At 38.5% G+C, this 18,217-nt stretch overlaps 1 protein-coding gene across 1 annotated transcript in view; it reads left to right on the forward strand.

The window, feature by feature from the left end:
• LOC126191201 (GPI ethanolamine phosphate transferase 2) overlaps positions 1-15,480 on the forward strand; it is a 93,902-nt gene extending 78,422 nt beyond the window's left edge. Inside the window, exons 10-13 of the mRNA XM_049931995.1 lie at positions 7,751-7,919; positions 13,543-13,876; positions 14,067-14,245; positions 15,225-15,480. Of these exons, the coding sequence (XP_049787952.1) occupies positions 7,751-7,919; positions 13,543-13,876; positions 14,067-14,245; positions 15,225-15,465 (923 nt within the window). The 3' untranslated portion in view covers positions 15,466-15,480. The remainder of the gene's footprint in view (positions 1-7,750; positions 7,920-13,542; positions 13,877-14,066; positions 14,246-15,224) is intronic.
• The last annotated feature ends 2,737 nt before the right edge of the window (positions 15,481-18,217 follow it).

Genomic DNA, 18,217 nt, shown 5'->3' on the forward strand with positions numbered 1-18,217 from the left:
AATTGAATAGCACTCTAAGTGAAGACCAATTCGGTTTTAGAAGCGGTGTAGGGACGAGGGAAGCAATCTTATCTTTAAGACTAATAATTGAGAAACAAATTTCCAAAAACAAACAAGTATTTATAGCCTTCGTAGACCTCGAAAAGGCATTTGACAATGTTGTATGGCCAGAAATGTTTAGAATTCTGAAGAAGGCTGGTCTGAAATATAATGATAGAAGGATAATCTTTAAAATATACCAAAATGAAACAGCCTTAGTTAAGAAGGAAAACAAAGAAGAAACAGCAAGAATAAGGAAAGGAGTGAGACAGGGATGCCCACTATCTCCAGTAATTTTCAACGCATATATCCAAGAAGCAATAGACAAAATAAGAGAGAATATTGAAGTAGGAATAAAACTTAACGGAATGAAAATAGATATGTTGCGATATGCAGATGATATCGCCATAATTACAGAAAGGAAAGAAGATTTAGAAGCCGCACTCAATGAAATGGAAAACACCTTAAAAGAACAGTATGGAATGAAAATAAATAAGAAAAAGACTAAAGTGATGGTGAGTGGCGCCCTGAACTACAATGAACCCATACGAATAACAATAAAGGGAGAGAAACTAGGGCAGGTTACAGAATTTAACTACTTAGGTAGCAAAATAACAGCAGATGGAAGGAGCAAAAGTGACATTAAAAACAGAATACAACTTGCCAAAATAGCATTCAATGGAAAAAGAAACTTACTGACGAGTAGAAATGTTAGTTTAGACGTAAGAAAGAGAGTCATGAAAACCTATGTGTGGAGTACAGCCCTTTACGGATGTGAAACTTGGACTTGTGGAAAAGAAGAAAAGAGAAGATTAGAGGCATTCGAAATGTGGTGCTACCGGAGAATGGAAAAAATCAGCTGGCGAGACAAGGCTACAAACGAAGATGTCCTCAGAAGAGTGAAAGAAAACAGATCTCTTTGGCGAAATATACAGAAAAGAAGAATAACCTTCATAGGTCACATTTTACGGCATAACAATTTCATTAAGAGAATATTAGAAGGAATCATTGAAGGAAGAACTCGCCGAGGACGACCTAGATTAAGCTACATTCAACAAGTAATAAATGACATCGGGTGCCAGACCTATGCAGATATGAAGAAGAAAGTTGACAAAAGAACGGAATGGCGTGCTGCTGCCAACCAACCTGTGGGTTGATAACCGAAGAAGAAGAAGACCAGTTGCAAGTACTTGTCACTCAGCTGACGAACAGTCATCACTTTTGAGTCTCTAATGAAGTAACATTACATTCTTCTTCACATTCTAAGCCTCTAAATTCAATGCCAAACTCTGGATCATCATAGCCATACTTTTTGAAAGCATTGTCTAAATAATACAAGAGAGGTGCTGAAAGAGTGCATTTTGTTGTCGATAGTATCTAAAGTTGCACACATAATGACAGCTAGTGGCAACCACCTAAAGCAAGACATGACAGCCAAGCTACAACTGTAAGACCATATGCCCTCTATTGGCTGAACACTTAACTATCAGTGGTGAAATGGATGTAAGCGGGCTCTAATTTTTTTTGAAGGTCAGTTCTTAAGTTGCCTATGTATACTCAGGATTTTAAGTATCTGTCAGAATAATAAAAATTAGATAATTCAGGGTTTTATGTTAAGGGGTTAATGTTGTCATACCTATTGTTGGACTTGAAAACTGCCTTGCTTAACCACGTAGCCACCTCTTTACCTGTGTAGACAGATCCCTCCTTTTGTATCTGTCATACTGAGTGACTGAGATGTACACAACACTGATGGCCAGTTTACTGCTGTATACTCCCACTCTGGCTGTGCCATTTGGCACGTCACTATATAATCTAACTGAAACATTCTGGTGTTTTCACTCCTCTTCCATGTACACAACTTCCTTTCATAACCAAGAGTTGGCAGGAATTAAACAGTTCTCTGTGCATATTCCTCTTCCATTTTTCCTTCAGTACGTGTTGTTATACTATTTTCCCTTCCCTTCCCTTCCTTTTCTCGTTATCGAATTCCAGTTCTCCATCTCAATTAAATTTTCAGCTCCCTAAAAGTATTGAAATTTTTTTATCTCATCATACAGTTTTGAAATCTCTTCAGTCTATGGAGCTAGTAGGGATGTAAGGTGTCCATGAAAATTGACAATTTCACTGGTGCAACCAGAATGGGAGAAAATTGGTACTAGTTGTAGGATATTCATGTGTGTCTGAATCCTGCCAATGTTAGGGTGCCCTTTGATGCGAAGTATTACTGTATACATAGTTAAGAGTAACGGTGCCAACACTGCGAGAAGCAGCTGACGCTGCTATCCCCTCAGTGCTCCTCTTCCCTTAGCAGTCCTGATGTAATGGCAAGGCACATCTATTTCCATCATGTGGATCATCAACTTATTGTGGAAAAACAGGAAACTAGTGCTACTGTGATATGTCACGATTTTATTTTGAGTATGATATTTCAGTTGCTATTTTGCTCATAACAGTTCACCTGCATTCCTGTTTGTTGTTCATTAATATACCTACACCTGCATTACCTGTATTTGATTTTGTGTTTGTAACTCTGTAATCACTCCCAACAAACCAGGAATCTTGCTGCAGTGAGATGAGCTGTGTATCTTTGGAGACCAGACTTAACATTGTTCCTGGAGAGGAACAGCAGACAGTTCAGTAGTTGTAGGGACTACTGTGTCGGCAGTTGATCGGTAAGGAGGAAACGAAATAAAACTTCATGGGTTGAGAGGGTACATGATGTAGTTTCAGTGATTAAAGAATTGAAACACAAAAGAGATTAATGACATTTAGCTGTTAGTGGACACTGATTTACGTCAATGGGGAAAGTTGAAAATTTCTTCCAGACGAGAGATTGAACCTTAGCATTGTGCTCACTAGGCAGATGCTCTGACCACTAAGCCAGCAACTGCATGGGCTACCTTAACATGCCTCCCATCAGACCCAAGTTCTCAACTTATCTACACACTACTGATGTTTCCATGCCCATTACTGCCATTACTCACAGCACTTTGCCGAATCCTGTGAAAGTTTGAGTGTTGTGCGCATCTCCAGTGAAGGTATGTCTGAAAGAAGAAACACCACATATATAATTAAGGTGAAGCTTGCCATTGATTCTTCCAGTGTAGGTGCATACCATGCTCAAACTCTTACGGGAATTGGCGGATCATTGCGAGTAGTGAGGATAATGGGCAGGGGCACAATGTCAGTAGTATGTGGATAAGTTGAGAATTTGGGTCCGACGGTGGGTGTGCTAGGGTGGTCTGTGCAGTTGCGATGACCATTGTGTATGGATGGCTTAGTGGTCAGAGCATCTGCCTAGTGTGCAGGAGAACCAGGTTGTAATCCTGGACTGGCACAAATTTTCAAATTTCCCCATTGATGTAAATCAATGCCCATTAGCAGCTAAATGCTATTAATTCCTTTATGTCTTGATTCATAATGACTAGAACATCACATATATTACAGAACTGAGTCACATTTACAAAGAACCTGGCATATGAGCCAACTTATCGGTATGACACTGCACCCTCTCTGGCCTGAAAGTATGCACTGATTTGTTTTGGGAAGGGTGTCATAAAGTCGTTGTACCCTCTCCTGAGACAAGCTGGCCCATATTGGTTGTAGTTTGTCCTTTATAACCCGGATACTGTCACTGGGACAGAATTATTGTCTGAGCTGGTCCAAAACACATGTTCTTTCAAGGACAGATCTAGTAATGTTGCTGGCCACAGGAGGACCCCAGCATCACCCAGACAGTTCATAGAGGCATGTGCAGTGTGTGGATGAACATTGTCCTTTTGAAAAATGGCACCAAATTACTGTCATATAAGAGGTAACACATGAGGATGCAGGATGTCGTGACGTACTATTGTGCCATTAGAGTTGCCTCACTCACTACCAGCCTTGACCTGAAGTCACACACAGTGGCTCCCCACACCTTGTGATGCTCTCCCCCCCTCTCCCCTCCCCCCCAACCCACCCTCCCCACCCACCCCAAAAACATTGGAAGAATGGGACCTCTCCTCAGGTCACCACATCCTTACAGGGGTAGAACACAACCACAGTTTGTCACTTAACACAATGTGATGCCATTCATCAGCAATCCATGTTTCCCAGTCATGGCCCTACTCCAAATGCACCAGTTTACATTGTGGTGTTAACAGCAGATTACGCGTGGTGTGGTAATTTCCTTTTCTGGCAGCTGCTAGTCTCCAACCAATGGTGTGGGATGTCACAGAATTGGTTCTGGGAGTCCATTACTGTTTTTCACATCGCAGGCACATGTGAAAGGATTACAATGTGCTTGGTGCGCAGTACGGTAATCCCTCGTTTTTGCTCGGACGTGGTCGGTCAGAATCTTTATGGGGAATATGGCTGCCCTCGTGTTCCCTTGCAGGCCAACACTGGGCCACTGTCATATCTGAATTCCGGGTATTACCCTGTTCGATCAGTTGGCCAAGTGGAGGCCCACAGTGAGACCACTGTCGGGTACTGATAACACTATCTGACATGAGCACGCTGCATCTCCCTGTCGTTCACTTTGATCACTCATTGTTTGCCCTGTTGAGAAGGGGGTGGGGTTGTGGGTGTGTCCGTATACACCTATTTTTCTTCCCATGCATAACATTTTAGCCCTAGAATGCTGCTTGATTTGGTCCAAAAAGGGAGTATGGAATATCTCTGTCAGTTAGGATGTGTCACTGTCATTACTGTCCTGTACTAATTCATTTGCTTCTCTGCATAATAGATTTTGATGTTTTTGATGTGCTCCTTCCCATGAATTATTTTAGTTTTTGCTGACTGCAATTCTACAGTATTCTTCTGTTCTCTGCAGCTTTCTTGACTTCTGGTATCGGGTATAGCTTCTTGCAGTATGGGGGTGCAGTTTTATTGCTGTTTTATATGGTAGTGCTTTCCTACTACATGGCTTCCCAGAAAAGTAGGGTGGCCAATTTATTCATTCTATTACACACAGTTATTATTTCTGTAATTTTCTGGGTAGTTTCCTCTTCTTTAATGTCACCCAGTCTGCTCCGAATATACGATCCACACACAAATGTAGTAGTACCAATTTTCTCTCTGCCATGACATCCAGTAACACATGGTATTTTATAAGTTTTCTTATAACTCTGATTGCACCTACAATTTTGTATCCATGTATGAAAAAATATGCTACCTTGCTTTCATTTCTCAATTGCTCTTCATTAGATTTTCAGAACTTGAAGAAACATCATTTCCTGAACCTATAAAGAGCTGAACTTCTAAAACTTTGATTTTTGTGTCTATTGTTAGTGACTTGTTCTTTTTGGCACACCTTATTCTGACATCAGTTCCTGTAATTCTTCTTTAAGCTTGTCAATATATGTCGCTAATATTCGTGCTGCCCCTGCATTTCCATTTCCAGATTGGGTCTCTTCTAGGTCATGCAGTCAGTCACACTTTTTGCTTGGTTCTGTTACAGTATCCTCGATCCTAGTCATATTACTACACAGTGTACACAGATTGCTTTCCACTCCTGCATTTTCTTCCTTAGATGATTCTGTATTTGGTGTGATCTCCTCCTTAATGGTGGTGATTGTTTTGGTTTGCTTATGTAATCCTCCTTTCAGTTTGGAAATTATTTTTTGATTGTTAGTTCTTAACTCCTCACATTCAGCTACACAACACTTCATTAATTCTTTAAGTTCTTCTACATCCTCTGCCTGTTGTGCTTCCCTCTTCTTTTTTATTTATGAAATCCATGAATGCACTGAGTTAAGTTTGTATTCCAAATTCACTGAGATTTGTGTTTTCTCTTTGTCGACCTTCTCATGTCCCTGAGAAAGGTGTGCTGCTTTATATAATACTGTCCTCCATTTTAATTTCACTGCTCTCAAAAAATCTTGAATTCTCAGATCTATCTCTTTGTTTCACTTTATTTTCTTCCTGTTCATTACTCAACAATCCAAATATTGTGTTTGTTTCAGCTGCATTAATAGTTTGTAATAGTATTAGGTAAACAGTCATCCCTTTGTTGGAATAAACAAGCACATTTCATCCCCAGAGTGTCACATGCTATCCCCCCCCCCTCCCCCACCACACACACACACACACACACACACACACACACACACACACACACACGGAAAAAATTGATAGTTCCAAGCAATTATGTTATTTGCATTAGTGGGCAAACCACTGCTTCCTTCTGCCATTCAGTCATGTGATCATATTCCATTTATCCATTCATGAAAGAAAAAAAATCTTTGCTGTGGCCAAGTAGTTCGCTACATTGCACCTCCTTGCCACTTTGGGTATCATTCTGCCTATTCTCTGCATATGTCACCAGTTCTTTCACAGTCACTTTTTTAAATTTTAATATCATTCTCTTAGTTTATTCTCCCCTGTATACTTCTTCATGAAAGATTTTCCACTTGCCCATCATAGTGTATTAGGTATCATTGCAGGGGGTGTAATTACTGAGCATTCTATTATCAAGTCTCTCACTCTTTTGGTCGTTCAGAGAAAATGACCCTTCCCTCACCACATTTAGCACAGAAACTATTTATTGTACCAAAACTTGTTTTTTTACCACAAGGGAATACACCTACATCTTCTTTCTTCGACTAGTTCACAGATTTCTGTCTACTACCACTGGTCTCAACAACAACTCAAACACCTGCCCCAACTCAACTACCACACAAATCAAAGACCCGTATAAAATAAAGGTACTTTACAACAGGAAAGAATAGTGTGAAGATCTGCATCAAACTACTACAACTGTGCAATTACATAACCAGAAATCCTGTTCTTTCTGCCACCACACTTCACGAATTCCCACTATATCTAACTGCAATCTACCAGTTTCCCTTTCAAGTTCTCTAATCTACCAACACAACCTGTAGAGTGCCAGATCTTTTTTCCCCTGATGACATCCTCCTGAGTAGGTTCTGCCTGGAGATTTGAATAATTTAGCCAAGATGATGCCACCATTAATAAATTGTGTGACAGAGTTGCATGTGCTTGGGAAATATACAAGCTACAAAGTTCTGTTGCTTTCAGCTCTGCCGTTGTACCAACAAAGCAAGGCCATTTGGCTAATGTTACAAGGCTAATTCATTCAAATATCCAGACTGATGCCTCCTGTAACTACAAAAAAGGCAACTTGGCCCCCCCTCTCCAGGAATCATATATTAGGGGTTTGCAGCAGATATCTTTCTGCTGCGGTTTCAACTTCTATTTGACTATCTGTGTCATTCAGGCATTCAAACGTCCCTGCCACCAGACAGTCCGCAGTTCATAGGAGATGCTATCAACAATCTTAAGTTTCCTCAATAAACTAAAGAACTAATATGTATGTTATCAACATCATAATAGAGTGAAAGCTAGCAAAAGGGAACCAAATTTAAGAACATGTTCACACATGACTGTAGCTGAAGCAGACTGTGGCAGCTTTTGTTTGTTACTGCATTTTATTTGATTTTCCAAGATGTTAATGTGTTGATATCAATGTTTAGTGAACAGCACATAATATTTGTTTTATCAGGGTATTACTATGGTGTTCACTGTAAGAGCCACCAGTAGTAGTAGTAGTAGTAGTAGTATGCGGCATTCATATATTTCATTTTGGTAGCTGAAAACATAGAAACAAATTGGTAATTTTTTGTTTGGATGCAGTTACTATATATATTCTGTCATAGTCTTAGACTAAAACAATATTTTAACTAGGTTTTACAATTTCTTGCAGGTTTATTTGCTTTGATTCTGTGTTGCTTCAATATTAGCAGCACTCCTTACAAATCTCGAAGCAATTCACTGATTGATCTCAGCTTGTATACAGCAGCAGCTGTGTGTATTTATCTATATAGAGCAGCCATTGGAAGTGTTCTACTTCCTTTTGATTATCCACAATCGAGGTAAGCATTTTTATTCCGCCACTCGTCTTACAATTTTCATATGCATCAATTTCGAATTGAAAATAACAGAACTTGTGAGCCTGCAATATAGGCAGTAGGGGAAGTTATTTTGCAGTGCTCTCAGTCTTTGTGTAGTATTGTCTGACAATATAGTTGCAAATCCATCAGTCTGCACTCTGGCTACAATCGTTGTTATACACAAGACTGGGAAAAATGATGATATACTAAACAGTATGTTAGCTATTCAGTAAATTATTATAAAATATTGAAGTGACAGCTTGTAATTGCACAAAGCTTCTAGTTCAGTTTCTTGGGAAATCTGTGGACTTCTGCAAACTATGTGTCATTTGTAGAAATGTAACACAGGATGCCTGAAAAAGTACGAGAGCATGTGACACAGTAATAACGTGTTATTGTGCATAAGTAATGGATTTATTGCGTAAGTAAATGATTTATTTTGACAAACATTGGCAGGGCATATGAAAGTGTGAGTGATTTTGCTTGTCAAGTTTGGTGTGGAAATCAAGAGTGTGAATGATCTTCCACAGCTTACATGAATGACATCTAATTTCCAGAGAAGCACTTTTCAGCTGCATTTAAACAATTGTATTATCCATTTGGTGTCCAGGGAGTCACAAGAGAATAAGAATACGGAGCTACAGTCGTCAGTTATAAAAACTTCGCCAACAGCATTAATCTAAAACATTTTAAAAACAGTCATAGGAAAAATTGATGGACTTGTAAAATATCTCATTTGCACTCAGTTTTGATTATTTGATTACATTGTCTTGGTTGGTCACGAAGAGACTGAAATTATTACAAAATATGATGTACACTTGAAGATTCCATAAAATTTCAGGAGACCCACTGAATGTCTGCAACTTTGTGCCACTATATTTTGGCTCAATGCCTTCTGCCCATCTTCATGTGAATACTCAGGTGATGATGGATGGAAGATTCTGCACCGAAATATCGTGGTGGGAAGTTGCAGGCATCTATCAGTTTTTGGAAAATTTTATGGGACAGTTTGTACACCAGGAAAGTTTTAAACTTTACACTTACATTTTTTGCAGTATAAATAAGTTATAATACAGTTTGAAAAACCGCGTTTTAGTGTGGACTGAGAATCAGAATGAGATGTTTGTCTCATAACATACAAGTTAAATCAGTGATTTATTGTACAGCTACCTCATCAGCACTGTACGATGCTAAATTAAAGTTTTAGGCATTTTGGTGTCCAGTCTAACTATAATATATCATTCAGTTCCACACAGTACATTTGTAGTTTTACATTTTTCAGTCCATTTTGCTGTATCATGCTCAGATAATAATATCATCATTCACCAACTCCTTTGCTGAGTAATGGCAATTTTGAACTAACGTATGATTTTCACTTCAGCTAACTACTCTAGATCTTGGTTGTATTTATGCTCTTTAATTCATTACAAATCTTCATTGCCATGTGCAGTGGAGTTGGGCTAAGAACTGTTGGCAGAAGCATAAATTTCTCTTTATTCATATAACTGTAAATATGCTGTAAATTATTTACTAAAAGTAAGCAAGGATTGTTGTATGTAAAAAGCACTAGTACATGTACAAAACACTTAACATATTCAGATCACTTAACTGGGCTGTGTCTGGACAAACTTTTGAGAGAGCCACCAAGTCTTGTTAACCAGTAGGGGTTAATTATCACAAATATTGATTCATCAACACATTGTTTTAGCGTGAGCGGTAAACATCTACACCTCTACACGGATAATTATTATAACAATGTAGAACTTGCAGAGAAGTTACTTGAAAAGAAAATTAGAGTTTGTGGAACGATACAGCAAAATAGAGGATATCCGGAAAAATTAAAGTACCCAAAAGTCAATGTGTTTGAAGCTTGTCATCTACGGGAAGATGAAGTACTCGCATAGGTATGGAGAGCTTCGAAAACTAAAATAATATGAATGATCTCTACAACACATAATGCCACTTTGACTGACACTCAGAGAAAATGTAGAAAAACCAATTATACAATAAAAAAAAAACCTGAAAGTGTATTAGACTACAACAAATACATGAAAGGAATGGATCGGGCAGACCAATATTTGAGTTATTACCCAATATGAAGAAAAACTATAAAATGGTCAAAAAAAGGTTTGCATGTACCTCTTTAATTACGCATTATTTAATGCATTCCGTTCATGTCAATATTTCAATACAGAATTCATGATTTTTTTATTGAAAGTGTCTGATTCGTGGATAAAAAACCATGCACCTGCTTCTGAGCAAAACTTGGAGGTTGCCACTACATTGCATACGTCTCATCATGATTTGGTTGACAGACTTTCTGGTCACATAAAGTAACACCAACTAATACTTATTTCCGAAATGGAAAAATCAAAACAAAGAAACTGCCATGTATGTTCCAAAAACAAGAAAAAGAACAACAAACAACTTAATGTGCAAGTCTTGTAGAGTTGCGTTATCATGGAGACTGTTTTGCTGCATATCATATGAAAGAGAAATACTGAGTATCAAAGACAATGCAAATATATGAAACAAACAAATTTTGTATTTATTTATATAATAGAAGGAAACATTCCACGTGGGAAAAATATCTAAAACAAAGATGATGTAACTTACCAAACGAAAGCATTGGTATGTTGATAGACACACAAACAAACACAAACACAAAATTCATGCTTTCGCAACCCACGGTTGCTTCATCAGGAAAGAGGGAAGGAGAGGGAAAGATGAAAGGATATGGGTTTTAAGGGAGAGGGTAAGGAGTCATTCCAATCCTGGGAGTAGAAAGACTTACCTTAGGTGGAAAAAAGGACAGGTGTACACTCTCTCTCTCTCTTGCGCGCGCACACACACACACACACACACACACACACACACACACACACACACACACACACACACATATATATGGTTATAATAGAAGGAAACATTCCACGAAGGAAAAATATATTTAAAAACAAAGATGATGTGACTTACCAAATGAAAGTGCTGGCAGGTCGACAGACACACAAACAAACACAAACATACACACAAAATCCAAGCTTTCGCAACCAACGGTTGCCTCGTCAGGAAAGAGGGAAGGAGAAGGAAAGACAAAAGGATATGGGTTTTAAGGGAGAGGGTAAGGAGTCATTCCAATCCCGGGAGCGGAAAGACTTACCTTAGGGGGAAAAAAGGACAGGTATACACTCGCACACACACACATATCCATCCACACATACACAGACACAAGCAGACATTTCACACATGATGTGACTTACCAAATGAAAGTGCTGGCAGGTCGACAGACACACAAACAAACACAAACATCGCACACACACACATATCCATCCGCATATACACAGACGTCTGCTTGTGTCTGTGTATGTGTGGATGGATATGTGTGTGTGTGCGAGTGTATACCTGTCCTTTTTTCCCCCTAAGGTAAGTCTTTCCGCTCCCGGGATTGGAATGACTCCTTACCCTCTCCCTTAAAACCCATATCCTTTTGTCTTTCCTTCTCCTTCCCTCTTTCCTGACGAGGCAACCGTTGGTTGCGAAAGCTAGATTTTTTTGTGTGTATGTTTGTGTGTCTATCGACCTGCCAGCGCTTTTGTTTGGCAAGTCTCATCATCTTTCTTTTTAATTATATATATATATATATCTCCATCCGCACATATACAGACACATGCAGACATTTGTAAAGGCAAAGAGTTTGGGCAGAGATGTCAGTCGAGGCAGAAGTACAGAGGCAAAGATGTTGTTGAATGACAGGTGAGGTATGAGCGGCAGCAACTTTAAATTAGCGGAGGTTGAGGCCTGGTGGGTAACAGGAAGAGAGGATATACTGAAGGGCAAGTTCCCATCTCCGGAGTTCTGACAGGTTGGTGTTAGTGGGAAGTATCCAGATAACCCGGACGGTGTAACACAGTGCCAAGATGTGCTGGCCGTGCACCAAGGCATGTTTGGCCACAGGGTGATCCTCATTACCAACAAACACTGTCTGCCTGTGTCCATTCATGCGAATGGACAGTTTGTTGCTGGTCATTCCCACATAGAAAGCTTCACAGTGTAGGCAGGTCAGTTGGTAAATCATAGGCAGGTCAGTTGGTAAATCACGTGGGTACTTTCACATGTGGCTCTGCCTTTGATTGTGTACACCTTCTGGGTTACAGGACTGGAGTAGGTGGTGGTGGGAGGATGCATGGGACAGGTTTTATACCGGGGGTGGTTACAAGGGTAGGAGCCAGAGGGTAGGGAAGGTGGTTTGGAGATTTCATAGGGATGAACCAAGAGGTTACGAAGGTTAGGTGGACGGCGGAAAGACACTCTTGGTGGAGTGGGGAGGATTTCATGAAGGATGGATCTCATTTCAGGGCAGGATTTGAGGAAGTCGTATCCCTGCTGGAGAGCCACATTCAGAGTCTGATCCAGTCCCAGAAAGTATCCTTTCACAAGTGGGACACTTTTGGGTTTTGTGTTTGTGTTTGTGTTTGTTTGTGTGTCTATCAACATACCAACGCTTTCGTTTGGTAAGTTACATCAAGATATATTTGTGTTTATTTACGTATTTATATCTCCAAAGTTTCATGAAAGTAGGGGAACAGGGTTGAGAACTTATGAGAACTAACAGCGAGATTAGTAAAACTTAACGATTTATAATCTCCCAATAAGGTCAAGAACGGCCGGCAACAACCCAAGTAATCCGAATTAGTGCTGCCGGCGCCAAGCGAATACATTTGTGCGAGACTAGTGGATGCCAAAGTGTTACATGCCTTTGCTACCTGTGACTCATCATGTATAACCCTTTTATTCAGTCCAATAGTGATGTCTTTTTCTATGGCTGGTTGTCCTGTCTCTCATTTCACTGCATTCCATATAGCCTTAAGTCTGTTGTCGGAAGTACTGATTTACCACATTATATGCATGTTCCTTGATTTTTTAATAACCTTTCTTAGTAAGTTTGAGTATTTTTTGTAGTGTGCAACTACTGCCCGATCCCTACTTGTTATTACCAAAAGCTAAATTTTCCCGTTTTCTTTCACAAGATACTTTAATCCCTCTTGTGAGCCATGGTTGTTTACATGGCTATTTAGTGTTCTTTCTGTTAGCTTATGCGAAAAGCTATTTTCGGATAATTATATGAGTTTATGATGGAATAGATTAAATTTTATGTTTGGTTCATTATAAATTACATCCCAGGTCACCTCTGGTAAACTATTCTTAAAAACATTTGCCTTGGAGTCTCTAATTACTCTAACTGATTTCCATGGAAGAGTAATCATACTGAAAGCCACTTCATTATTTATCCTAAGTAACTATGCATCGTGATTGGAGAGAGCATTTGTTACTGATTAAATAGTTATTTTCTTGCTTTGAGCTTCATTAAAGAAAACATTATCAATTAGGGTCCTACTGTCTTTATCCTCTTAGACATTGTTCATAGTCATTTGAGGTATGGAATATTGGCTATATTTATGCCTGTGTGCATATTTGCATTTGCGTAGTGATCAAGCTGTGTGTCGTGTTCATAATTAGATGAAAATTACTTGCTTTTCACATTGTGTCATGACATTACATTCTATTTTTGTGAAATGCTAACTATACTGTCTGAACTTTTTTCCAGGGGTCTGTACGAGTCATTCGGAACGTGGTGTCTTTTAGGAGTAATAATGATTAAATCGGTATTGGAAATTTTCTTCACATCACACCACCAGAGTTATTATGCCAGAAGATGGACAGTCTGTGCAAACATACTACAGAAAACATTTTCTGTTATTACTGTTTGTTGGATGATACTGTGTGCCTTGATCTACAGACCATATAATGTGCTGCTGCTTGGTTGTAATGTGTGTATAAGTCAACTGATATGTGATACTGCTGTTACATATGGCACGACCAATTGTATTTCACTACCAGTTATGCATTACTGGCTTGGAATGGTCTTCTATTTCTATCAGGTAGATAATCTTCATTTATAAAGCATCTGACTTTTGCTGTATCATTGTACCTTGATTTTTCAAATGCACCATTCAGATATTGATAAATTATTACTTGAACCATGTAAGACTTGTTGTTAACTCCATGTTTATATTTGAGTGTGTGCTGTATTTTGTTGTTCTGAGTGATTGAAATTTGGCCTTTTCATAGGGAAATTCAAACAGCTTGGCAAGTATTGATGTTGCTGCAGGGTACATAGGACAAGAAGAATACAACATTGCTTCAGTTGGGGCACTCCTTATTGCACATACATATTGTGCTCCCATTCTTTCTTATTTACTTTTAATAAGAAATATTTGCAAGCTTTCAGTTCAACATGATAAAGAATGGTAAGCTTATATCAAATTTTAAGAAGCTCTGACATTTACCATTGCAAGCAATTTATTTTGATTTTGTATTAAACATTTGTTACTAACCAGTTAACCAGTTACATTTATGAAAGAGGAATATATTGGCCCCATTGTTTGACTTCTTAATAATAACAAGCAAAAATGAAGAAAGATAACCATTTGCCTGCAGCACAAACAGAGAAAATTTCTGTAGCTTTTGATTAAGCTTTTTAGTAGGAGGAATGAACTCTTCAAGTGGATGAATGACTGGCTCTGGATTGATTTTAAGGTCATGAGTGTTTGTTTGTTTCATAGCTGCGAGGCTGAATTCAGTGGGAAGGGGTTTTATGAGGGAAGATGAATAATGTCAAGTTATGAAGCTACCCATCTGAAAATCCTACTCTTATTTTGCAAAATAGCATTTTGCCACCAACTCAACGTACACAGCACACCTGTGCATCCCTGTATCAGTTTTGTTTGCTATCTGGCACTTCAGTCAGAGGTATTTTCTGTCCACAAATGAAAGCAGTTACTGTCCAGTGGTGTGTGTGTGTGTGTGTGTGTGTGTGTGTGAGTGAGAGAGAGAGAGAGAGAGAGAGAGAGAGAGAGAGAGTGGTAAGATATTAGACTCACATTTTTCATCTTTCCGACGTTTGTCTGTGTAAACTACATTAACAAAAATAAAATTTAATAATACATGTGACAATACAGGGACATGACATTTGTGTTAGTTTTTGTGTCTTGCATAACTGATCACATAGTGATTTCTGTAAGACAGAAAAAGCTGAAAGGAAAGCAATAGCTTAAATTCCGATATTAACTTACCTATTCAACACAGAAATGTGTTAATTAAAATAATTTAGAAAAAATTCCGTGTGTTCAAAATCTTCTTTATTATTTTGTACTGTGTTCTTTTTTTGTTAAAATATTATATACTGCAAAATATTGTAAACAAAGTTATATTTCTTATCTCTTTTAGGCTTGATGACCAGCTGCACAGATTGTTTTGGTTTGTGGCTTCACATCGATCACTGCTTCTTACAGTATATTCTATACTTCTTACATTCCAAAGGTATCATTTATTTGTGTGGACAGTTTTTGCACCTAAACTGCTTTATGAAGCTATGTTTACAACTTGCACTCTTGTCAAGCTGCTTTTTACCTTTCTCATTGTTCAGTCAATAATGTATAAAGAACAAAAATGTAAACAATGGAAGTAATGTAATAAAATTTTCATTAATGATCTGCATTATCATTCATGTGTTTATTGTAGAACATTTGACGGAAATATTGGACTTTTTCAATCCTGTAAGAGTTGTGGAGTGCACATGTTGAGCACATATTAGACAACTGTTTGGATCACCTGCAGATAATGACTAAATCAGATGTCAAAATATTGTGTGCAAAGTGGAATTAGCAAATTGGCCAGAAACCTGAAAAGATGCCACAAACCATCACTCTGAGAACACCTCAGAAGAAATATAGTCACCATACACTGATCTCCAATATAGTAAATACAGAGGGAAATAACTCATTTTCCATCTCCATTACTTATAATTGTTTTCCTATTACAGATAATACCTGGTATACAATTTTTGTTTTGGATATTGTAGAGAAAAATTTAGTTACAAATGATTGTTCATTCATTTATCTGTGGAGTCTATCTGGAAGAAGAACCTTTGTTCTTATGGAATGAATCAATCTATATATGAACAAAAGAGAAGCAACTCTTAAAAACTTAACCTGTGTATGGTATTAACGATAAGCTGTCACTACAGAATGTGATATCTGCAAAATGTGACCTAAGAAATTAGAAGGAAAGTTACTGCTTCGGAAAGAAAGCTACCATTTCCCTATTTATATTAGCTAGCTGCTTCTTAATCATGCTGGTAGCTTGTATTTATATGTATATTTTTGTATTTTTAAGAGAAGATAGTTACGTACATTTGTAGCAACAATGAGCAATTTATAATACACTACCAGTGTCTTGCACCTTTAGAACATTTCTACTTTCCATGCAGATAACATGAATTTTCAATATTAATAACAATGTAATTTGTTGGTGTAGTGGGGTAATAAGGTGTGCTTTTACTTTTCTTCTAAATTGATTGTTGCATAATTTGAGATGGAAGCTAACTTTACACTGAAGTGTGTAACTCCAAGAAACTTGAAGAAAAGTGTGTTGGTTTGTTACAAATAAAAACCCAGATCCTATTGTTCCCATATCAAAGATGAATATTAAAAGTTTTTCATTATTTATCTAACTATGCCCACTTCGCCACTGGCATTTGGTGACGTGTTTTGCTTATTTCACCAAGTACATTGCTCATCATAAAAAAGAACTGCACCAAAAAGGACAAAGCAGATTACTCTCATAATTGAGAGCCCTGTAGTTGGTACAACATATATGAAATGAGTACACTTTCAACTTTAAAGGACCAAAATTTACTGCAGTACATGGCCACAAAACGTATGTGCTAGTATGACATCGGGTCTGCAAGGTTGTGAGCACAAGCACCTAGATTCAGAGTATAGAGTTGTAAAGGTCTTGGATGTAGTCCTGTGATACTCCATTCCTTTCCGCTTGCACCTGAGTGCAAATGATTGATGGCTGGAGGCAGAGTCTCGATGACCCATTCTGTGACACCCCACACATTCTTGACAGGGGAGGGATCTGCGGATGCTGCTGGCCATGGTGGAGAATACATAGCTGCAAGGCATGCTTGCGAGATGGCAGTGGCATGAGGATGAGTATTGTCCTATTGAAATAGGGCATGGGTGTGAATGCTTACGAATGGTAGAGCCACCGGTTGCCGGACCTCCTCCGTGTACCTTGTGGCTGTCACATAGCTCATAAACCGTTCTTCATAGTGCTCTCCACTGCGCCTCCAGATACAAACCTGGTGGGTATTGCCTCCGAGGCAGAGGTGGAACTCATCACTGATGGTCTGTGGGGTCACGTGTCTGTTGTTGCCAACACCAAGTGTGTTGAGCATGTGTGTGGATGTGAGTGGTAATGGTTTACATGCTTAGAGTCCTGCAGCATGCAACTGCTTACCAATGTTACTAGCACTTATGGGATGTCGGATGGAGAGCAAGACATCCAACTGAATGGGCCCCATCATTGTCACTGGAGCTGTTTGTACGTTGTGGACAATCTGTCAGTCCTCTTTTCTCATAGTGCATGTCAGAAGTCGTGTTTGCGTATGTTTCTGTATCCATTACTACTTACAATGGGTGATGGTGGTGTCTGTACGTACAGTGTGGTTTTTATAATAACTAGTGTAAATCACTTGCTGAGCTAATTTCATGAACATATAAAAAAATTTTAATGTGTTGATTAAGCTGCTGCATAGAATACATATTGAAATGTGGCCCAGTATAGGACCAGAACTTCCTAGGACTTTTTATTTATTTATAAATTCTTCATAATTACAGCCCATTATCTAAAAAGCTGAAATATGCCCTACAAATCACATAACCTTGGATAACTATAAGTTATGTCTTAATTATTTATTTCTGATGCTTGATTTAAAAAAAAAAAGAGATTAAAAAAGAAAAAAGCCTACAACCACTTCTACTATTACAAAACTACATTAAAACACTTATCCAATCACACAGCTACTAATCTTCTACAAACACTAGAATTTGTTATCTGTTTTTTCATTTATTTTGGTGCATTTAACTTGTATGTGATTGTTTCTGCTACTGGATCTGTTCTCTTGGTACTCGGGTCAACATCCATAGTCTGCTGAATTCCTTGGGTGTTGGGCCGCACGTCAGCAGCATTTCCACCATAGCGAGTAATTCCATCCATCACTGTTACTGTTTAAAGTCCACACTTCCATGATCACTTGCACCAACACAATGTAGATTCTTGCGGCAGTGTTTCACTTGGTGGTCACCAACCTCATCATTTTCTCTCAGTCTGCAGATTATGTCTACACTGGACAGAAGCATGTGACTTATGAT

This window comes from Schistocerca cancellata, chromosome 6, assembly GCF_023864275.1.
Source record: "Schistocerca cancellata isolate TAMUIC-IGC-003103 chromosome 6, iqSchCanc2.1, whole genome shotgun sequence".
Lineage (NCBI taxonomy): Eukaryota > Metazoa > Arthropoda > Insecta > Orthoptera > Acrididae > Schistocerca > Schistocerca cancellata.